At 36.1% G+C, this 24,606-nt stretch overlaps 1 protein-coding gene across 1 annotated transcript in view; it reads left to right on the top strand.

Moving 5' to 3' along the window:
- Positions 1–24,606, top strand: part of LOC107697038 (PDZ domain-containing protein 4-like) — a 44,555-nt gene that overhangs the window by 6,146 nt on the left and 13,803 nt on the right. Inside the window, exons 2-4 of the mRNA XM_016497669.1 lie at positions 21,439–21,716; positions 23,730–23,820; positions 23,936–24,034. Coding sequence (XP_016353155.1) covers positions 21,439–21,716; positions 23,730–23,820; positions 23,936–24,034 — 468 coding nt within the window. The remainder of the gene's footprint in view (positions 1–21,438; positions 21,717–23,729; positions 23,821–23,935; positions 24,035–24,606) is intronic.

Here is a 24,606-nt window from a genome sequence, read left to right as displayed (position 1 = left end):
ATCGCATTTCCATAATGACCAACACAATCTACTGAGCGCAGCACAAATTAGCGTAAGGATATGTTCGGATTCAGATAATGTATTCTTCTGGCATTCCAAATAAATTAATACGTGTGGGAAAAAATCCTCTCCTTCCTAACACGCGCTCTCTGCGGTGCCTCCTCCTAGCAACAACAAATATAGCCATTCAAGTGCAAAATAGTTTTAAGCCATGCATTTTGGGGCGTTAAATAATGGCGCAAATACCAGTAATTTGACGAGCGCAAACTTTACTAAATCGCGTTGCGTGATTTATTTAAATACTCTCCTCCCATAAATTTTGCTTCTGAAAGGGAAACTCCTAAATGCATATTCAATCAGGTCAGACGCAAAAATAACTTTGTCCACGCCTTTTCAGCGCTAATTCTTCACTGTGCGTCTTTGGCGCAAGCTGTTAGTAAATCTGGCCCATTGTGACATTCGCGTGAAATGTATTATTGTAAATAATAATTTTTAAAAAACTATAGAGCGGGGACTTGCTTCTGTTCAACTGTTGTTGATTGGATGGTGGCAGATCTGATTGCGAGCTTGCAGCCAATTGTAAGAAGGGGGTGTGTGGTTTAATTGGATTAATTGATTGGAGATGTCCTGTATACTTTACCAGAGAGAAGTTGACATTTTGATTAACAAAAGAAAAAGAAACGTATACATGGATGAACTGCTCCCAATAAGATAGATAACCAGCCCGATCTCAAGGCAATTCGTACATATTTTACAAGGTGGCTAATTCGTACGACCTCACTCGTACAAATTCATACGATTTTTGCTAAATCGTTCATATTTTACGAGTTGCACAATATGAATTTGTATGAATGAGCTACACCTAACCCCTCCCCTAAACCTTCCCGTCACTGGGGTCTAGACAAATTGTACAAAATCTTACGAGTGAGGTCGTACAAATTAGCCACCTTGTAAAATATGTACGAATTGGTCGTGAGATAGCATTGAGAGAACATGTTTTTAGAAAATAGATAGTGAACTTTAAAAAGTGCAGCAGATGATACATATTCCAGGTCACTTACTATTCAGGCTTCTGCTTAAAGCAGTGACCCCTAAAAACAGAATGAGTGTGTGAGGTGTGAGGATGATGACAGGATGGGAAGAATGAGAGGAATACATTACAGCAAAGAGCTGTTTGGACTCTATTACTGCTGGAATCGGATGGAGAGAGGAGTGATAAAAAGATGAGCTGTAGGATAGAGAGATGAAGGATGGATAGATAGCTTTTTTTCTTCAGCTGTTTGCTCTTATATGATGGCAGTAATTGATTTCTACGCATCACAGAGCAGGAATGAATTGGTGGACCGTAGTGGTTCCTCAGGACCCGGCGGGGCCGTCCAGGGCAGTGCCTGACTGTACAGTCTCACAGTCTCACAGTCTCTGTCGAGTTTAATCTCAGTTTCATTTCCAGATCTATCATTTGTTAGACATATTACTTGTCAAAGAAATGAGACATGATCAAATGTCACACTGTCAACTCTCAGTGTCTCCACAACTCCCGAGACTGAGCCAAACGCACTGATAAAAAAAAAGATATAACTGCATGACAGACAAGATTAATTCAGTTAATGAATGAAATATCAGTGCTTGCAAGACAGCAAAAAATAGTTGGACACTTTTTAAGGCAGCAGTATGTATAAACAGATGCAAGAAAAAAAAAGAGTATTACAATGGCATTTCTGCTTTTAGTTCAATTATAAATAGTGTTAATGTTACGTTTTAGTGTGCAAATGTTGAATTAAATGCAATTTGGAGCAGAGGAAGAAAAAAGAAGAGGAATTTCAATTTAGTGCATCTATAATTTCACTCACACACTCTCTCTCACACTCTCTCTCACACACACACACACACACACACACACACACACACACACACAGAGATGATTCATATTCTCAGAAATAAAACCATCCAAGCAGTTCACAACAAAACATTCCATCCAAGTCTATTGCTGTGTTCATCGTCTTTGACTTTCCTGGGATCCACATTGCTGAAAGACCCTGCTAATTAAGCTTAATTAGACGATTTTATTCCCTTTAATCCATCCAATTACAGAAATTGCAAGTTGTGCTGTACATGTGGAGTGGAACAGTAACCATAATGATTTGATCCATCATGCCCTGTGCTCTTTTACCTCAATCAAGCTAATGTTAATTAAGTCACTTACCCTTATTTATTTTGTTTGGCCAGTTTGTTTGCTTTTGTGGTCTGTTGTCTGCAGTATTAAACAAGCTCACCACGATGAAAGGGTTAGGCCTGGGGTTGGTCATTTCCCTCATATAATTACACTACCGTTAAATGGGGACAGTGAGATTTTATATATGAGATACTTTAATTCAGCAAGGATTAATTAAATTGCACAAAAGTCAGTAAAGACTTTATATTTATATTTCAGAATGCTATAAATGTGGTTCTTTTGGACTTTACATGCATAAAATGATATTTAAAAAATGTATCAGATTCCACAAAAATATGTTGTCAACATTGATACAATAATAGTTTCTTGAGCAGCAAATCAGCATATCAGAATGATTTCTGAAGGATCATGCGACACTGAAGACTGAAGTAATGATGCTGAAAATCAACTTTGACTCAGGAATAAATTACACTTTACATTATAATAAAGTAGAAAACAGTTATTTTAAATTGTAATCATATCTCATAACATTGCTGTTTTTTTACTGGATTTTTAAACAAATAAATGCAGCCTTGGTGAGACTAAAATCTTACAGACCTCAAACTTTTGAACATTAATGCAATTACTTTTTAGGGTTAGTGAATTAGTGTTAGAGAAGATAAAACATTGCTATTAATTTTACACATTTTGTAAAGAAATGCACAACATGAATTTGGTGGCTGATGCTGGTTTGTGAAGTTCTTTAATGTGTATATGGCTCGGTTTGCACACTAATATTACCCTGCTGTGGTTAACTGAAGCTCATTGTACCAGTTTCTGCTGTCACTGATGTGTATGATTTCACAGCACAGTCATTTCATCTGAGGAATATGACAGCATTTTGAGAAGGTGATAACAAGAGACTAAAAAAATTTAAGCCCAGCCACGCTTTTCCCATTTGTTTATTCTTGTTTCAGTATGATTATTTATTCTATTCTCAAAGACAACAATTTATTTATTCTTGACATTGCACAGGAGTTGAAGAAATATGAAAACTGTCATCATTTGCTCACCCTCATGTCATTCTAAACCCATGCGACTTCTTTACTGGAACACAATAGAAGTTTTTAAGAATGTTCACAGTGCCCTTTTTAAGACATTTAGCCACCAAGGACTGTCAAGTCCCCAAAATAACAAACAAACACATAAGTAAATAAATAAATAAAGCCATACAGGCATCAAATGGCTTGTGTGCTGTACACTTAAGTTAAGTTATACTGTAGCTTTGACTAAGAAAAAGAGTAAACTTGAATATATTTTTGATAAAAAAATGTGTCATTATGTGTTTTACACCAATATGTGCAAAGTACAAAGTGCAAATATGATTAAAGAACTATGACAATTTTCATCTCTTTCTCCGTTAGATCTGTCACATGGGGCTTCAGAAGACCAGGGCCCTCATTTATGTATTTATGTGTGCGTAATAAGTGCTTACGCACAGTTTCACGCAAAGTGTGTGATCTACCAACTTGTACTTATATGTAGGAATGTGTGTAAATAAGGACAAAATATAGAACGCTTTCCACGCACTGTTGATAAACGAGGCCCCTGGAATCTAGCACACGTCATATGGAGCACACTTATATTATGCATTTATGGGTTCTATGTAATTTTTGGGTCTTAACAATCACTGATCTCCATATGCTCTTACTGTTTGGAAAAGAGCAGCATGGACATTCTTAAAAACATCTTATTTTGTGTAAAAAAAAATTTATTTTCTCTCTTATTTTTTTAAGAGAGCAAATAATTATGGACTATTTTTTTTTTTACCATTTTTAAATCTAAATACAAATGATATCTTAGTGTCATCTTACAAAATCCATTTTGATTCTCTAAACGTGACCTTGCTGTATTTCCACTATGTTCCACAAAGCCATTTCCACATTCCAGATATGATAACATGGAAATGAGCATCAGAGACATCGGAGAAAAGATCCACACACAAATCCTCTCAAAGCAGGAAAGTGTGTTTATCTGATGTGGGTGTTCAGTGCTTCTTCAATACACTGAGGCACATGTGTAGCTTCCTTTCCACTGGCAAAACCAACCGCAGAATAAACACCATCAATCTGCCCAGTACACTAGCGCTATCCAGCACCCCATCAATCATTCTGAGCGCCCCTTCCTCTCTCACTCTCTCTGTGCTGCATTGCAATGGGATGCTGTAACTATGGCAACCAGACTCATTAAGCAAGCAGAATGAGTCGTCTTACACTGGTTTTTGAATAGTTGCATTAGTATTAATGAACATATGACACAAATAAGTGCTAAAAGTGATCACAGAATCACTCTGCCTCCATGTAACACACACACACAGCTCCACAGCTCCGCTCGGCCACACCCTTTCTTTCTGTCTGTCTGTCTCGTCATGCCAGACGTATCCTCACATCTCGTCTTCTCTCTTACTAGGCCTATCAAACGGGTTTTCTTTAAAGTTACATGAATATTTTATTAGCAAGATGTTCACCTCTAGTTAGTGGTGCTCGATGAAGTGTAGAATAGCAGCAGAAAGCTACCCATTAGCATTCCCATTCTTCTCAAGGGCAGCTGCTGAACCATTGCAGGACCTTCCAGAAATATTCCGTTTTAAATCTGCTGTCTTTACCCATCACTGGACAAAAACGACCTAATCTGTAAATGCCATGTGAATAATTATTCTAGAGCCAGAGAAAATCTATACTATGATGAAACATTATGTTGTAAGAAAATCAATCAAATTCTGAATGGCCTTTCATTGATAGATAAAAATGCTTTTCAAAACTAGATTGAGTGGTTATGGTATCTACCAGCAGGGGTTAATTGGGCCATGCTAACTTAATGCTGTTTGCTAAATCAAGCAACAAACTTACTATTGATCATACTGAGAGTTAGTAGTTTGAACAAACACCTTTAAAGGCCCTGATATACTCAAGGTGAATTAGATTTTTGTTCTTTGCTCAGGGGTAAAAGGAAGTTTGAAATACCTGAGGAAGGGTTTACTGTTAGTAAACATCCTGATGCTGCCCACAATGCTGAGAGTGGCGTTTAGATGAATAAGTAAATCTCTTAATGACAAAATAAACATTACAAAAATGACAGTGGTGAGAAAACAGCAGTTAAGAAAGCACCAGATCATAGCAATGTGGACATGTTTGCACCAGATCTGCAATTAGGCACTTTGTTAAAGTCCAGTCAGTATTAAACATGAAAAAAATGTTACTTTCGAAGCTCAATTTATTCTAAAAATGAACTGGAAAAGATTTCCACATCAAAGGCAGAGCCCCAGAGCCACACCTATCTATTGCATAATCAACACTGACCTGTGGTAGTCTGAAGGTGTTTTCCAGCCAGGGAGAACTTTTCCAGAAAGTTCGCTTTGGCAAGCTGTTTAAAAACTCCCTAAAACAAACTTCAAACAAACTTCACTATTGTCTCACTATGTCTCACTATTTCATTCTTTGATTTTGCTTCTGGGAAGTTTGTGCTGGCGAGCTGTTCTAACCAAATTTGATCACACCTGGTCTTTCTTCAAATATCTTAAAGTATATCAGACCTTTAACCTAAGTATTAAACTTTGAATGAAACCTCAAATCACACAGCTTCTTTGGAGAGATGTAACATTATTTGTCTAAGCGATCATTAAGACTTAATCAGACTTAAGTACAGTTCCATTTTGGCATGAACGCTTAGTGCAGTCAAATGGAGTATACTTTAAAATGCCTTTTAAAGTGCATTCCATTTGATAGTGTGTGTGCGAACACAGCCGCTCGACAAATGTCCACTAGAAAGTTTTATCCTTGTCCAGTGTCTGCACTATTTCTCTCCAGAAGTTATGAGCAATTAAAATGTCTTTGTACTCGTTTAAACGAAGGTTGCGTGTATGTATCTCTGAACTCCTCACACAAGCGCTCATCAACTTGTGCATCAATTGCTGTTGTGGTCTTGAGCAGATCAATGCTTTTATTTTTTCTCATACGTTCTTTTTTGACTGAAATATCAAGATGCATGCATAAGTTAAGCATATAGAGTACAGGTGGCTAGAAGAATTTGACTGCACTTGTACATTATACGAAATTTACTTTGCACACTGTATGCATACTCTAGTGTACATGTAAAAAACAAAGTATACCTTAGTCTTAACAGTTTCAGTCTGGCAGCTGATAAAACAACAAAATGACATAGAAAGGCATATCAGAATACTGGCTCTTGATTTAGGCCACTAAGCTCCAAGCAAACGCAGAGAAACATGCTAAAACACTCAGCAGTTCTTAACACTGCATAGCAATCATCCACAACACCCTATCAATGTGGTGTGACTTCTGCACCACTCATATTTTTCTCAGAAAACGTAAAAGTCAACTTGGAGCTGTTTCATCCTTTTGCATAATTTAGGTGTAAGGGATCTCCCAGACCTCTGAACACACACAGACCCGTGTGCAGACGGCACATTTGTAGCAGATTATATCACAGGAGCGTGTTAATGAGGGTTCAGCACTATGTGTGTCTAATTAATCCCAGTGGAATTAATTGTCAGGGGAGGGATCAAGATCTACTCAATATGGAAATGAGTGTCAACGGTGAGTTCATCCTTCACCTCATCAGTATGTGCACCAACAGGTGCATCAGACATGTGGGTATGTGCAGGATAAATGAAAGGGTCAGAGGTCAAGTCAAAGGACTGCAATACAGATTATCTATGTGTAATAAGTTATGAACCTGCTCAAGATACTAGCCCTTCTCCAAAACAGAGAGAAAAAAATTATTCAATATGGTGGGTGAGCATGAATGTCAATGTAAATATATTCATTCAATAAGAGTTTATTCTTATAACAGAATCACATTGTTAGTTTAAAAACATGCTTAAGGCAAAAACCAACCCAGGCTTATTGAAAAAAATGTGCTTGTGGCAAAATTTGTGCAAAGTGATATTACATTGCTTTATTTTTTACCAGCATTTTCAACGTGAAATGTCAAGTGAGTGGTGCTAAGAGGACATTCAGTTTTATGCACAACAGATGATTGTGGATGTGGCAATATTTTACGTTGGTCGTTGTATGTATTGCAGAAGTTAGGAAATGAAATGTCTGGTGAGTGGCGCTAAAATTCTCTATTATGCTTAAAAATACTGTACAGCCCACACGAAACCTAAACAATAGTGTTAACAAAAGCAATCTGGAGATTTAAAAAAAAAAAACATTTGCTGCAGCAACCATGCTATTTTACCTTGCTTCTACAAGCCTTTGAGCTGATCGAGTGTCGTAACTTCTATTTTAATGGATTGGTACCCAAGAGCCCCACATCTAAAATGCAATGCTGTACCAGGTGCGCTACCAAGCAATTTTACTATGTCAGAAAAGCCATACATACGGAGCTCATTATACAATAAAATGTCAAAATGTATTACTTTACAATTCATACGCTATTGTTAAAGTGTTTTGAGGTCATATCATTGTGTTGTGCAAGGAACTATGTGAATATGAGTCTTTAATAATCAATTATCTGCTCCTGTAATCATAATTTTAGAGAACAACAATGAAAGTCTTTACTGGTGCCAATAGCCTCGTGGGTAGCGTGCCGACATATAGTACCGTTGCACACTGGGCATCCCGAGTTCAAATCCCGGCTTGCGGACCTTTCCTGATCCCGTCTCCCCGCCCCTCCCACTTTGCTTCCTGTCTACAATACCGTTCTGTCCTAATAAAAAAAGGCAAAAACACCAAAAAATAAATCTATAAAGTAACAAACAAACAAAAAACAGTGAAAGTTGTTGGTGTTTTACTGCCGCTATGTTTATTTCACTGGAAACTGTAGTGAATGTATGTATAGGTACATTTCTTTAATTTAGCAAATTCACCTTTTCCGATTAGCCTAGATTGCCAAACACTATTGGAATCAACTATTTTATTTAAATCTCCTGGGCACCCAGGAGCTCAATTATCAAGATTGTATTTGCTATTGCTCTATTATAAGATTCATATTTGCTGCACACAAGGTTAGGGTTAAGTTTCTGCAAGACTCCAAATAAACAGTCACCTGAGAACCTCAAGAGACTTCACACAATGAAGGTTTCCATGGTCAGGCCCCTATATTTGTGTGATACTTAGGGCCGGATTTACCTCTTTTCGTGACATAGGCAAAACAAATTTTTGGGCCCCCCTTCCCTATTAATATAATAGGCCTAATAAGCGCAATAAGCGCTTGCGTTCAGTCAATAAAAATCTAATGTAGTTCTTAATTTGTTTGAGAACTGAGAAAGACCATTCCATTAATAGGCGCGGCGACGTGGCCACATAATGTTTCAAGACATTTGACATGGTTCTGTCCTGAAATCTCGTGTGTGTTGAACTAGCTCATTTTTTACGCACCTCATCCCAAACCTTCCGTTGCAAATTCCAAAACGTCATTTTAGAGCTAATAACGGAGGCTTGAGCCATTGATATGCAGGCTAACGCAGTTATTAATGCAGTTATTAGAGAGAGAGAGTGAAAGAGAGAGAGGGAGAGATTAAGTGCGTGTGAATACTTGCATGTTGCGTCTGTGTGTCTCTCAGCAGTAGTATCTACTAATAGCGAATCTTTAAGTTGAACTGCTTCAAGAACCTCGCTACTGAGAAATGTTATGTAGCTTTTCAGCTGCGAAACTATTTTTATTGATAAATTCACGGGGCAGCCGCAGCTCTGACAAGTTTCTGTCCGCGTCTCTGCGTGTGTGCGCGAGTGCGTGTCTGTCTGTACTGTGTCTATGTGTGCGTTTGTGAGAGAGAACGGGAGAAAGAAAGCCTGATTTCCATACATAAAAAAGGTTGAAGACATGGAAAAAGTTTGTCATTTTTACCCTATTGTTTATTATATTTATTTGCTCTTTACTATGCGTAAATCCGGCCCTGGTGATACTTATCAGTGACTCTTAAGATGGTGTCTACATACAGTATGTATAGAGTTCCAAAGCTCATTTGGTTTTCAAACAAATTAATGTTTTAGATATCAAAGAGAAAGAAATACTGAGATGCAGACTAAACAGCAGAGATGTTTAGACTCCCTCATGTGCCGAGAGACTACAAAATGAAACATTGAATCTCCGTTCAAACAAAAGCTGATTGCACAAACAATGCCAGCTGTAAAATCATCCAATTCATTTGTTTTTCAAGAGGCTTTCATACATAACTTTGTATTTCATTTGAATAAATCCATAGCAGCAGGCCCACAGTAGGAAAGGATCGCTCCGCTTCATGGTGCTTCAGCAGATATGTATTCCCTTGACAAACTGTCTGCAGGGTATGATATGAGTTCTGCATAGTTAATTTTTACATACAAAACAGACACAGCTTTCAAGTACATGCTGCATGGGTAATAAAAAATGAGAGCATTAAATCATTAATCTCAAATAGTTTACCAGCTGCTTTCTACATTAGAATGGGAGTAAATAAAAAGACAGAAAGCATGCATGTATTTTTAATGTCCAGATATCTATAAGCTGTCAGAATATGCAGATGATTTGGGACGAAGTCTACAGAATGGAAATTAACCAATGCTCTGGTACTATCTCAGAGACAAAGACTGCAGGTACAGGTTTAATAATTCAACAAAAGTCTTTAAAGTTGCATGTGAGAATGTACTGTTGTGCCCAGCTCTGAGCGGTTGTATCTAGAGAGCGTTTACTCTGAGCCGCTGTCAGACGGGAGTCCCAGGAGAACGAGCGGAGCATTAGTATGCTTCTCACCGCCTGCACACTCTCAGATGCTGTGTGTGCTCCACAAAACAGGTGTCAATATGCCATAGTAACACACACGAGGTACCATTAGATGCTAAATAAACCCTCTTAGAAACCCTCTGTCGCGCACAACACAGGTTTAATCCAAAAGACAGACCATTTCATGTTGCTCAATATGGTGGCTGTAAGAAAGGAAGTTACGCCTTTCAACTTTAAAAAACCAAAAGTTTCTCAGATCAGACATCTGGAGCATTTAAGCTTTTGCTGGGCATTGCCAAGAAGGCCGCTGTCTGTTTTACGCAACAACAGTAAACAACTTTTTTTTTTTCCATCACTGATAATGAAAATTAGATGACAAATGAGCATCATAGTGATTTCAATTAAAACATACTCTTGATTAAAATATCATAAACACTGCAAGACAACAAACACACTAATGATGCATCCTATATCTTGATACTAATCTTATATGTAATCTTAATGTAATATTGCAACTTGCGTCTGCACAAAATGACAGCACAAGTGAACTTGAACAAATTTTGCACTAGAAAAAAAAGGCATAAAGAAATTCACAATATTGTATTACAGTGTGCACATAAAAATTGTAAGATATCTTTTCTTTTTTCTTACAAGGACTTTTTACACATTGACACATTTAAATTAATATGCAAATGTTTAAATATTTGGTTTCTTTTGCCATTCCCTTTAAGAAATATGCTTTTTTTTTCTTTTACTAAACTTTACCATTTTAGACTAAAATTAATGCATATGAAATACTGACTAAATTTAAAGGACACTTTTATCCAAAGACAGAAACTGTGACAATCAATCAATCAATAAATAGCGTTTATTTTTATTTTTTTGCGTTAGTTGGTGTAGAATAGGGATGTACTGTATGTGTGTGGCAAAGGGAGAAAATTCATTTGATTGTGCTCTGCAAGTAACGGTGCAGATCGCTCTGAAGGGTGCAGCCAATATCTGCATGACAATGACACTACACATTCAAAACATCCACGGCTTTATATATTCCTACAAATCTGTCTCCTTGTACCGCTGTGCTCCTGGAGACACACGCCAGTGGCAATCTGCACCCAAGACTATTTCTAAAACCCATCTGAGAGAAGGATGGAACAAGATAAGAGGCAAACCAGTCATCTCACCATTATTACTCATCCCATTAACTACTTCAGCCTCAGTCTCCACGCTATTTCGCTCTGTTGAGTGAGCTCAGTGAGCTGCCTCAATAGGTACCATTGGCTTCTGATGCAAAGGTTGTTTTATAAGCAGAATAATTATACTTTGTTTTGGCCAAACAATAAGCACTGTATATACAGGTGCATCTCAATAAATTAGAATGTCGTGGAAAAGTTCATTTATTTCAGTAATTCAACTCAAATTGTGAAACTCGTGTATTAAATAAATTCAATGCACACAGACTGAAGTAGTTTAAGTCTTTGGTTCTTTTAATTGTGATGTTGTAACTGGTAAATCTTTCTTTCACAATTTGAGTTGAATTACTGAAATAAATGAACTTTTCCACTACATTCTAATTTATTGAGATGCACCTGTATTCATTGTGGAGAAGTTAATCCCAGAATACATGGCAATGGAAATCCAAGATGGCGGACAATGCACTACTTTTCACTACTTATTTCATCTGATATTTGGGTGTTCTGTATATTTTCCCATTTGAAAAATAAGTGCACTTAAATGTATTGGGTGTGCAGTTGTACTTCTAATCATAAAAGTATATTTAAAGAAAAAACTATATAATATTACTGAAATGTTAATGAAACAAGATCACTTAAAAGAGTATGCTTTCATGACTACATTTTTTAAAAATAAACATCACTTTGTAGTAATGTCAAATTAAGGCCTGGTTTCACAGACAGGGCTTAGACTATGCCAGGATTAGGCCATAGTTCAATTAGGACATTTAAGTAATTTTTCATAAACGTGCCTTAGAAAACACATTACTGGTGTGCATCTTGAGACAAAACAAAGGCACTGATATATTTTAAGATCAGTCAGTGCAAGCTTCTTTCAGTTGACACAGCTCAGACTTAAATTTTAGTCTGGGACTAGGCTTAAGCCTTGTCTGTAAAACCGGGGGTAAAAGTTTTAATTTAAACTACATTTTAAATCATCATGTTTTAATAATCTGTTGTCATGCTCTAAAGAAGTACACTCATTTTAATGTTAACTAACATACTAAAGCACATTAGAGTACTTGATTATAATTTTAAATGTTATTACATTTAAAGTTAATATATTTGAAACATACTCAATTACATCATCATTACAAATGTGTAATTACAAATATATCTAAATACATCACAAAGAAGTTTCAACAGAAATTACATTGAAGTATATTTTTAGTTTACCATAAATGCTTTTCAGCACATTCAGCAGTACAAGCATATTTCAAAGACAATATAAATAATTATAAAATCATATATAAAGATGTACTTAAGTCCTACTTAAGTGGGTCATAATTACATAAACCATAATACATTTTCATTTATTTGCAAATAACATGCAGTTAAGTGTCCGAAAACATCAAAATCAGTTCACACAAAACAAATACTGCTTGAAGAAACATTGGCCAAATTTTGAGAGACGGCAAAATTGATTTAGACGCACCATAAGAGAGGTATGATGAATATAAATTTGATAGTGAGTCCCTGTTTGGCATGGCATATAATTCAAACCTCTTTAATAAAATAACAGCAGTAATAAAGTAACAGTAGCATCTGTTCCCCTCATTAAAGTTGCACGGAAACAAATAAAAGAGGAATTAATATTATCAACATCCAACAAAAAACAGCAAATGTAATTATGAATGAAACGATTTAATATAAAATACTAATGCTTTGATATATGATATAAATGATGACAGTCAATAATAATAAGAAAAACAAATGACAGTTTAATTATACCCATAGGTTGTATTTAATAACCAGTTTGACCCCCGAGACCCCCTGTAGAGCCAGGCGTGGTTAAAATGCTGCTCATGCATGCAGTAGAGGCTGAGATAGTCTGTGTATCTCTCTCATCATGCTCTCATCCCCTTCCCCCTGTTTTGTCTCTCTGTCGGTCCTTCTTTGAACTTCCCCTTCCATCCCCCTTCTGTTCTGTACTGCAGCTTCATAAACTGAAGACCAGTCGCTGTCTTTGTGTCTTCACTCCACACCTTAGCTCTGTTCCTCTGCAATCATTTATCTGTCTCTGGACGCGTAACCCTGCAGCCACAGGAGCGGACGTGCGGCTGGAGATGTAGTCCGCATTACGCCCGTCTGAATTAGTGTCTGGGAACGCGGTTATGCCTTCGTGCTGGAGATGAGGACGTCTCCCATGTAATAAATCATCGCTTACTGTTAATTAAACCGTCCGTCCGAACTATGCTCCAAGTATGTGTGTGTGTTTATAGCTCTGACTAGGGAAGATGTGTTAAACTGTGTGCATGATTGCATTTATGAAAGCCAGTGCCCCTGACGGTCAAATCCTTGGAAATGATATGACAGCAGAGAAAAGTGGCCTTTACAGTAAGACTATTAAAAACTGAGGGGCGATGAATCCTCAAGCCCAGTGTGGCAAATTTGAGCACAACAGAGCAGCAGTAATATTGTGTTGAAATGGATTTTGGAGGGACAGACTGGTTTGTAAAGAAATCTCCAGACGGCAGACAAGGTCATTGTCAGCGAATGCCCCGCTTTGAGTCTGTGCCAATACAATACTGTAGATTTACACAGAATTCAGACATTAAAGTCAACATGAAGTTACATTTTAGAACTAGGTGGTACTATCCCAATCCTAAAAAAACCCACCTAGTCCTAAAACGTAACTTCATGTTGACTTAATGTCTGAATAATCACTTAACTTGTGTAATCTAAAGAACGTTTAAAGTCTTCAACAAGAAAAATGTGTGTGGAACAAGACCAATGATGATTATTGAAGGGATAGTTCACCCAAAAATGAAAATTGTCATTATTTACTCACTTACTCACATTACTTACTCAAGTTATTTCAAACATACATGAGTTTTTTGAGATTTATGATATTAATATTTTGAGATTTTAATTTGATTGTAGCCATTGACTTCCATTGTATTTTTTTTTTTTTTCCATACTATGGAAGTCAATGGCTACCGTATTCTGTTTGGTTACCAACATTCTTCAAAATATCTTCTTTTGTTTTAAAAAGAAGAAAGAAACTCATACAGGTTTGGAGTAAATTATGACAGATTTTCATTTTTGGGTGAACTATGCCTTTACGAACAGACAATATAATTAACAGAGTTTTTATTTATTTATTTATAATTATAACACATTTATTTATTTATTTATGTATTTTTAAAATAAGAAAGAAGTTCGCAATTACAACAAACAAAGTCTGTGAAATACAGTCAGGTCCATATATATTTGGACACTGACACAATTTCATACTTTCGGCTCTGTATACCACCAGAACAGAATTAAAAAGAAAACAATCAAGATGAAATTGAAGTGCAGACTTTAAGCTTTAATTCAAGGGGTTGAACAAAAATAAAACATAAAATTCTTAGAATTTACAACCATTTTTATACACAGCCCCAGCCCCCCATTTTCAGGGGCTCAAATGTAAGTGGACAAATAAATGTAATCATAAATAAAATGTTCATTTGTAATATTTTGTCTTAAGTGTGGAACTCCTGGACATCAGCAGAGACTGGGTTTCCTCCTTTGTGATGCTTTGCCAGGCCTTTACTGCAGCTGACTTCAGTTGTTGTTTGTTTGTGGGTCTTTCTGCCTTTAGTTTTGTCTTCAGCGAGTGAAATGCTGCTTAATCGGGTTGAGATCAGGAGATTGACTTGGCCATTGCAGACTACTACACTTTTTTTACCTTCAAAAACTCCTGAGTTGCTTTTGCTGTATGTTTTGGGTCATTGTCCATTTGTGCTATGAAGTGCCGCCCAATCCACTTTGCTGCATTTGACTGAATCTGCGCAGAGAGTATATCTCTATACACTTCAGAATTCATCTTCTGCTTCTGTCCTCTGTCTCATCATCATGTAAAATAATAAAAAATTGTGCCTGTGTCCAAATATATATGGGCCTGACTTTATATCAGTTTATAACTGGACTCGATTGAAAAGGCTTCATGTAAACACTTCAGTCAACCCAACTGAGCTCGATTCGGATTGAATTTCGGTCTGATTTAAAGCGGTGGTGTAAACATGATCCGATTAACAGAAAAAAAATAAGCATGTAAACACTTGAATCAAACTATCTTCTCAATCAGATAAAAAAAAAAAATTGTGCATATGTGCAGTGCCTTAATCTGTACCTGTATGTTTACATACGCTATACATCATATGAACGTGCATATTTTTATTTATCTTTATCTTACAAACTGGTCAGTGGTGGAGACATTTACTTAATATTTGCTAAAAAGCCAGTTTCAGTTTATTTTTAGGTATGTTGAGATAGCTTCAGTGACATTATCGCAATGGATTTCACCGGTTATGAACGCATGCGCTGAAGTTTTGTAAACACGTGAATCAGATTGCAAACTTTAGGGTTCATAAAAACAGAATTTCCAGAATTTGGAATCAAATTAGATTAAAAATATTCACCCCCTGGAGCCATGTGAGGCACGTTTTATTATGGATGCATGTGCTTTATTGGACTACTTTTGGACTGTTGAAAAAAACACCCATCATGCCATTATAAAGCTTGGAAGAGCCAGGACAATTTTTTTTTTTTTTAAATACAACTAGCATTATATGCTAGTTATATTTTAGCATATTATTATAGTATTCGTCTGAAAGAAGAAAGTCATATACACCTAGGATGCATTGAGGGTGAGTAAATCATGGGCTAATCAACACAACACACACGTCTGATGAACACTGCATCAGGATTCCTGAAAACAGGACTTTCTAGGAGAATGTTTCAATGTAGCATCAGGTCTGCACTGTAACCATTCGTATTTATTATTTTATGAATTGACATGTTCAGTTTAAAAGAGAGGGGGAAAGCATTATCAATAGTTTTTTTGTGATTTCAAATTTCAGGTTTTTTATAAACATGGTTTAAACCCTTAATTATGGGCTAATTTTTTTTTTTTTTTTTTTTTTGTGAACTAACACTTTAAGGTTTGAATAGGCATCATACACTTGCCAGCTTTGAAAACGTTAAGGTTAGAAAAACGTAGCATTATACAGCACTTGAGAATCACACACTACCAGGCTTTCAGGTAATTCAGATTCAGATTGTAAATCAGGGTAAAAATCTGGACAGAAGTGTAGTGTGTTCCAGCCTCTATGTAGTGATTTTACTTTGTTAAATATCTGCCAGTTACCCTATATTTAAAAGGGTAACAGATTTGTAACAGTAGTCTTGGGGGTATTTGGTTATGCAAAGCCTGCAAGGCACAAATGGAGGCAACTTGCTTTAAAAAGTGCACAGGTTCTGTCCGGCCTATTAATGAATATCCATTACTCTTTCAGAAACCTGCAGTGTGTGCGTCTGTGAGGAATAACTTCGTCCATACTAATTCTACTACTTGACGCAGTATTTAGAGCAGCAGAATTTAAATCGGAGTCACTGGAGGAGGAAAGCGAGGGAGGAAAAGTGTTTTCTGGCTGTTGTAGCAGCTTGGTGTTCTTTGATGAAGCCGCCCACTCTGACCTGAGCCAGAAACTCACGCTGTTTCTATCAGAATCCTGCTGAATATTATCACACTAATCCCTAATTACCAATCGCTCTCGCTGCAGGGATTACCAGTCTCATCCATACCTCCACACAAACACAGAGGAATAACTTAGAAGGGATCACGTTCATACAAGCGCTAGTGCTTCGTAAGCCTCTGGGAAAGGTCAGAGAGGCACAGAGGTCAGAGGTCAGAGATGATCTGAAATATGCTCGCTGTAATCACTTCACAAGCTCACAAACTGATATTTAAGACTAGGAAGCATTTAAGTGTTTCAGTCTTTTCTTATCCAGGTATTCTTGTGAAAAAGTAGTGCCCTTAAAAAAACTTATAACAGCAATAAAATACTTTAAAATAATATACTTACATGTGAACTGAATGTAATGTTTTCAGACACTTAATTGCATGGTAATTGTAATGAAAGGAAAATGTCAAAATCATTTACATTTTTATTTAATGCAATTAGTTCAAATTAAGCATGCTTTTGTATTAACTTAAGACATCTTTATATGCGTCATTATTTGTTTCATGTATTTAAATACATTTGTAATTACACATTTGCAAAGAAGTTGCAATTTAGTGCATTTAAAATATATTACATTTAAATGTAATATCTAATAACACACTATAGTTAAAATTATAATTACTTTACATGTGCTTTAAAATGTTAGTTAACATCAAAATAAGTGTTTTTTAAGATTACTAAAAGATTTATACTTTAAAGTGAAATTTATAATTTAACATTATTGCAAAGTTTACTTTTTAAAGGTGCACTAAGCGATTTTTGCCAAACGATGTTGATATTTGAAAGCACCAAAACAAACACGCCCATACCTCAACAGGACCTCGGCCTTATTTTAAAATCTTCGCCCCACACGTACGTACGCAACCATGGCAACAACTATCGCGGAAAGAAGTGAAGATGACACACAAGCATATTCAAACAAAAGCCAACACAGAAAAGTTTTTGAAACGAAGCAAAATCAACGTTACTCACCTATCAAGAAGAAACAACACAACTTCGGCATCCGATTCGAGCCCTTCCCGCTCCTTGGGTTCAATCCACCGCTGGAAAGCTGCTCCGATATTTACGCGGGTCCTACCTCTTGCCTTATCGTAACTCTTCTTTTTAATGTTTTGTTTCTCTGATATTTTCCTCTTTTTTTATCTGCCGTCTCTCTCTATCTATAGTCGATCTGCTAATATCCATCCTGTGCTCTCAAATTGAGAGCTCTCTTCTCTCTCTATCATTACAAAACACGCCCCCTTACTGCTGGAACGCACATGAACGCCACCACAAAGTCGTTATTACGAGTGGGAAACTCAAAATTTTCTTTAAGCACAGAGTTTCCAAGTTGGGGGCGTGTCAATGAGAAACATGGCGGAATCGATGGATGCAACGTCTGTAGTTGACGGTAAATTTTTGTTTAAATTGATAGTTTAGTTGTCCTATAAACTTAAATTGGTCATGTTCTTGTTACGCAGCTAGTTAATGAAATCCAAGTAAAAAAATGCACACCCTGTTGTATTTTCTTGTAATTTATTAAAAGAAGGTACACCGCCATCTTGTGCCGACTAAACTGACTTGAACGCACCTGATGTCGTAATTACGACTTGTCAACTCATAAGTACGAACGTCCCAGGAGGACTTGAATGCAGCATCAGTCCGACACTGTGGTCAAAAGCCTTTTTCAAATATTGCTTAGTGCACCTTTAAGTATCTTAATTGTGTTTAAAAAACAGTCATGCAAGTGAAAGCTACTTAAGTTCACTTAAGTGGCTATTTATTTATTCATTAAATATTATATTATCTGTATGTCAGACTGGTGTTCCTGTCTTGTGTTGTGCTTTCCTCCCCCACGTGCTCCATGTTTATTTTATGCCCATGTTTGGTTTCCTTCCTGTTCCTGTCCTGATTATGTAATTTGTTTCCAGGTGTACCCCGTTTAGTTTTATTGATCCCAGGTGTGTCCCATTAGTTCCCTTATTACTTAAGCCCTGCTGTTTCCAGTCTAGCGTCCGGTATTATACATCGTAGTTGTGTTTCCTGTGTGTCTCTGCCTGCCTTGTGTTACCCCGTCTTGGAAGATTACCCCGTCTTGTTACGTTGAAGTTATCCCACGTCTCCTTGTTCTTCGTTTCGCCACAGAAGGCAACCGTGACACTGTGGTGCTGTCAGACGATTAATCGTGATTAATCGCATCCAAAATAAAAGTTTTTGCTTACATAATATATGTGTGCGTACTATGTATATTTATTATGTATATATAAATACACACACATGCATGTATATATTTAAGAAAAAATATGTTATGTTTATATATTAAATATATATATATATGTAAATTATATGAATATAAATAAATACATGTATTTTCAATACAAATATTTTCAAAATATATACATGCATGTGTGTGTATTTATATATACATAAAAATATACACAGCACACTCGCATATTATGTAAACAAAAACTTTTATTTTGGATGCGATTAGTCGTGATCAATCTTTTGACAGCACTAATTATCTGCAAATAGAGGTTTTTAGAAATGTTCTTTTAAGATCTGAAGTACAAGTGCACATTTAAAACAACTAAATGCACTTCATCACAAAGGTAGACAAGAAATATACTTGCATGAAAATAGTTGCAATGACGTGTTAATTAAATATAAATACAGTACATCTAAGATGTAAATCAGGCATTCTGTATAAACTAAACAGTCTTTAATATTTTCATACCATAGGGTTTATCTACAATACTCTTATATTAAACTCTTAAACACACACTTTAAAACCCTATTCTCTGCAGATATTGAGTATTGTGGTCATTTATCACCATGAGATTTTTTTCTGCTGAGTTGTTTGTAGTTTCCCTTATTGCAGTTTCTCGACTGTCTCCTCAGCACTAAATTAACCGGATTTCTACTTGGATATGCTCCCCGCCCCCCCATCTTAATTCTTCCTTCTCTTTCTCCCACAGAGGGGGCAGATAAATGGCATGCTGTGCTCTTTTAATGGGGAGGTTGGAATAAAGGTTTAGTGTTTTTGTCTGAGTGTTGCGTAAATGTTGTGTTCATTGCGACTATAGTGACTGTTGTAGATACGTTTAGATGTTATGTTGTGTTAAGTGCTCATGTTAAATGGATAGTTTGCCCAAAAAATAAAAATTCTCATGTTCCAAATGCTAATGAACTTCTTTCTTCAGTGGAACACAAATTAGGATTTTTTTTTCTTCTTTTTTGTCCCTATAATGACAAAGTCAGTGAGGTCCAATGTTGTTTTGGAGATCGCTGACTCTCATTGCATGGACAGTTAAAACATTCTTCAAATATCTTCTTTTGTGTTACATAGAAGAAAGAAAGACATTGGGGTTTGAAAAATGAGAATGAATAAATGATGACAGAATTTTCATTTTTAGGTGAACTATCCTTTTAAATAACCACATCTGTTACATTGGTGTGTTTATCAAATTTGTTTTGTTATGTACATTGATGAGCCTCCAACAGCTGTTCCCTGTTAGTCAGACAAATGTCTCTCATACTAACATACATTCAGTCTATGCATTTTTATGCTGAATTTGTTCACTCACATTGTGAAGAATCTCTTTAAGTATCGGTTCAAGATATCATTCTCACTTGAAGTATATTTCATGTGTTACAGTATTATTGTCTGTACATTCTTAACTTTTTTCTATTAAGTCTACTTAATCAGTGTTACTTGCTCCAAAAACAGTCACAACCAGTATTGTTACTGTAAACTAAAACAAAATCTATTAAAAATTGTGACCCTGCAGCACAAAACCAGTCTTAAGTCGCTGGGGTATATTTGTAGCAATTGCCAAAAATACATTGTATGGGTCAAAATTATTGATTTTTCTTTTTTGCCAAAAATCATTAGGATATTAAAGGTGGGGTAAGCTATTTTTCAAAAACGCTTTAGAAAACTGATTCGGGCCGAGTAGCAAAACAAATGATGTGGAGGAGGGAGAATTCAGTGCACAGGACGGACATTAGCGAGCCGAGCGACAGAAAGATAGAGATGACAGATAAAAAACAAAAGAGGAAAATGTCTGTGGAACAAAAGAAGGCAATAAGGCAACAAGTAGGACCCGTGTAAATATCGGATCAGCTTTCCAGCGCTGGAGTTTTCAAATAGTTGTATCTCGGCCAAATATTGTCCTATCTTAACAAGCTTTCAGATGATGTATAAATCTCAATTTCGAAAAATTGACCCTTATGACTGGTTTTGTGGTCCAGGGTCACAATTGTTTTTGATAGTTTTGATAGGGAAAATAATAAATATTAAATAAAAAAACAGCAAACTTAAAAAAAAATTGAAACAAATTAGAAATGTTGCATTTGTAACTGAAATAAGTTTACATTGAAGTCCTAAAATTGCTAAAACTTAAATAAAATAATCCAAAATGGAAACATAAAACATTTAAAATGACAAAAGCACATAACTAAATTACTAAAACTTCAACTTTTTTTAAATAAAAAAAAAAACTGTAATAGTATATAAATATTACTAAAATAACACTGGTCACAACCACAATTGATTCATTAGAATTCATTATTTTATAAATTGTTTTAGATTCTCTGTTTGACCTTCGTACTTAAAAGGTCCTTTTTGTTGCCTTATATGCGGCTTATATCTATTAAAATCAGCTTATCTTGCTGCTGAACACTAAACAGGTTTTGCTAATATGTAAATGTGCGCATTCATTTAACCACGTTTTTTCAGCTTAGTTTCAAAAATGTGATTTTTGGACTTGAGTTATGTAAAAATATGTTAAGTGATAATCTGTAAAGTGCTAATGTTCTCACCATGTATGTGTTTGTCCAGGTGAACAGTAGAGACCTGACTCAGCTCTCTCAGGAGCAGAGCCTGCATGCGCTGCGCTGCAGGAGGAACATGAGGTGGGGTCCGAGGAGGAAAGCAGGTGTGCCTGGAGCTGTTGGAGGGACGATGGTAATGACTGACTGTGTGGACAGCGGGACGCAGACAGATATTAGCTTCCAGCACATGGTGACATTAGGCAGACCCGTCCATCACAACAGACCAGCGTCACCTCCTTCCCCTCTACTGCCGCCCATGCCAGAGCCCTACCTCTTCAGCCAGCTGTAAGTGTGGGTTTAAGAACAGATGTCGGTTGTCACTGTTAGCGAACATCACTTTTAAAATCAATGCTATTTAGTATGTGTTTTGTACATGATGCATATAATACAAAAAATACCTAATTAGACTCCTGTTCAGCTGTCTGGAGTCGGTAAAAGTTTAACTTTTTTTTTTTTTTAAAGACGTCTCTTATGCTCATCAAGCATTTTTTTTAAATAAAAAAACAATAACAATATTGTGAAATATTATTGCAATTTAAAATAACTGTTTTCTATTTGAATATTCTATAAAATGTAATTTATTCCTGTGATGCAAAGCTGAATTTTCAGCATCATTACTCCAGTCTTCAGTGTCACATGATCCTTCAGAAATCAGTCTAATATGCTGATTTACTGCTCAAGAAAAAGAGAAAGAAAAGCTGAATTTTCAGCATTATTACTCCAGTCTTCAGTGTCACATGATCCTTCAGAAATCAGTCTAATATGCTGATTTACTGCTCAAGAAAAAGAGAAAGAAAAGGAAAAATAAATCGTACTGACTCCAAACCTTTAAATGTTGTTAGTGTACCTTTTACAGAAAATACTTTTATGTCAGATACTTTTTGTGAGGGCTGTTCTTATACTGGGGGAAATCTTGCACACATTTTTTTAGTCATGTGACCATACATTTATTTTAAATAATTAACATTTTGCAGATTCTGAAAGGGGGTGTAAACTTTTGACCTCAACTGTATATATATTTATTAATTAGAGTCTTATTTTGCCTAAATATCATATTTTTAATTTAGTATTGCCCTTCAGAGCAGTAGCCCCTAACTGCAGAACACAAGATTCAGGGGGCGTGGCTGGATCCACATCTAGGGGGTGGAGATTGGTAGGTTTAGGGATCAGGGTGTGGAGACAGGTAGGTTTAGGTATATGTAAGGTGGGAGCAGTTGGATCTGGATCCAACCACACCCCCTGGATCTTGTGTTCTGCAGTGAGGACCATCTCCTTCAGAGGCTACAGGAGATTACATGTTTGCCAGAAGACAAAATAAGTTAAATTTACCCTGATCTTCAAATTCAAAAAGTTTCACCCCCAGCTCTTAATGCATGGCTTTTCCTTCTGGAGCATCGGTGAGCGTTTGAACCTTCTGCAATAGTTCCATATGAGTCTCTCAGTTGTCCTCTGTGTGAAAAGATGGATCTCAAAATCATACAGTCAATGTTGGAAAGGGTTCAAATACACAAAAATGCTGCAAAACCAAAGAATTTGTGGGAGCTGAAGGATTTTTCTGAAGAACAGCAGGCAGTTTAACTGTTCAGGACAAACAAGGGACTCATGAACAACTATCACTAAACAAACAAAAAAACACAGCTGTATTCAGGTAACAACACAGTATTAAGAATCAAGGGGGTGTAAACTTTTGAACGGGGTCAGTTTTATAAATTCAACTATTATTATTTTCTCTTGTGGAATATATGCAAACATCTTTTATGTGAAATATCTCACTCAGGTCAGTGCTAAATAAACAATAGCATGCATTTTGTATGATCCCTCTTATTTTGGTAAAATAAAAAAAAATAAAAACATTTGGCAGATTCTGAAAGGGGGATGTAAACGTTTGACCTCAATGAATCACAAATGTATAAAACCTTGTAGATTATTTGTATAAGGATTATATGGAAGTACTTACATTTTTTAATAGGAGTAAAAAATTGTCTTACTCCACTCTCCTTTACAGCAAAAACACTCAAATGTATTTACACAAAAATCACAATGTTACATTTTTGAGGAAAAAAAGATGTTCGTTGATTGTCATTGTGGTGTTAAAGTTTAAATGCATTGCAAAAATAGAAAAACAAAAACAAAATGTCATTATGGTGAAAATTCTACAATAAACAATTGTATGCATTACCTCAAATAGCATGTTACACTTACAAACACTAACACTGATTTTCTGTGACTTTTCATTTCTGTATGTCACTGTAGTGGTTAATTATATATTTTGATCTTTGACATTGTGTTTCTCCTCAGCCCTGCTATTGACCATGTGTACTACGACCCAATGGACTACTTTGACATTAGTCAACATGAGGTGGACAGACAAGATGACTTGGAGTATGAGGTCAGCACTGTCTCTTCAAACGTCCTCTACTTTAAGTTTGTTTTAGACTGAAATACTGCTGGAGAAGCATCTTATCTCTGTTTGTTTAATTCTCTCACTATCTGTTTTTCTTCAGGAGGTGGAACTGTATAAATCTTGTCAGCAAGATAAACTGGGTTTAACGGTGTGTTATCGCACTGATGATGAAGAGGATCTGGGTATCTACGTGGGTGAGGTGAGAAATGGGGAATAATGGGAATCTGCTGACTGATGAATTATGAATGAAGGCTGAGGGAGGACTGTAAACCTACGCCCTTGTGTTTCAGCGTTAGATAAATCATTCATTTAAATAAAATGTCATATTAAATCCAAAACACTATTTTATCTCTCAAGAGTCAGTGTAAACACAAGATAATTCTACTAGAGCATGACAATTACCACAGCATGTTATTTAATACATGGGCTAACAACTGTATATTATCAATTTCGGATGTAACGTAAAAGTTAAAGTGTTTTTTTTTTTTTTTTTTTTTTTTTTTGCCAGGATCAGAAAATTACATTAGCCAGATGCAAACTTGCATCTGTCAGCAGACAGAAGAGTACAACACAGGTAACTTCCACACACAGGTTATTTACAGATGCAGATTAGCAACAAGCGAGGATATTAGGTTGTGCTGGATGGGTAATAATGTAAATTTAGGTGATGAATTAACAGTCTTTGTCTTTGCAGGGATTAGATGGATACCACGATGAGGATTGCTATTGAAGAAGATTGAAGAAAACAGAAGAAGGATTGGCAAAAGGGGG

Source organism: Sinocyclocheilus anshuiensis, unplaced genomic scaffold (assembly GCF_001515605.1).
Source record: "Sinocyclocheilus anshuiensis isolate Anshui unplaced genomic scaffold, SAMN03320099.WGS_v1.1 scaffold130, whole genome shotgun sequence".
In the NCBI taxonomy this organism is placed as follows: domain Eukaryota; kingdom Metazoa; phylum Chordata; class Actinopteri; order Cypriniformes; family Cyprinidae; genus Sinocyclocheilus; species Sinocyclocheilus anshuiensis.
Note: the sequence above shows the minus strand (reverse complement) of the source record. Positions and strands in the feature narration are given on the sequence as shown.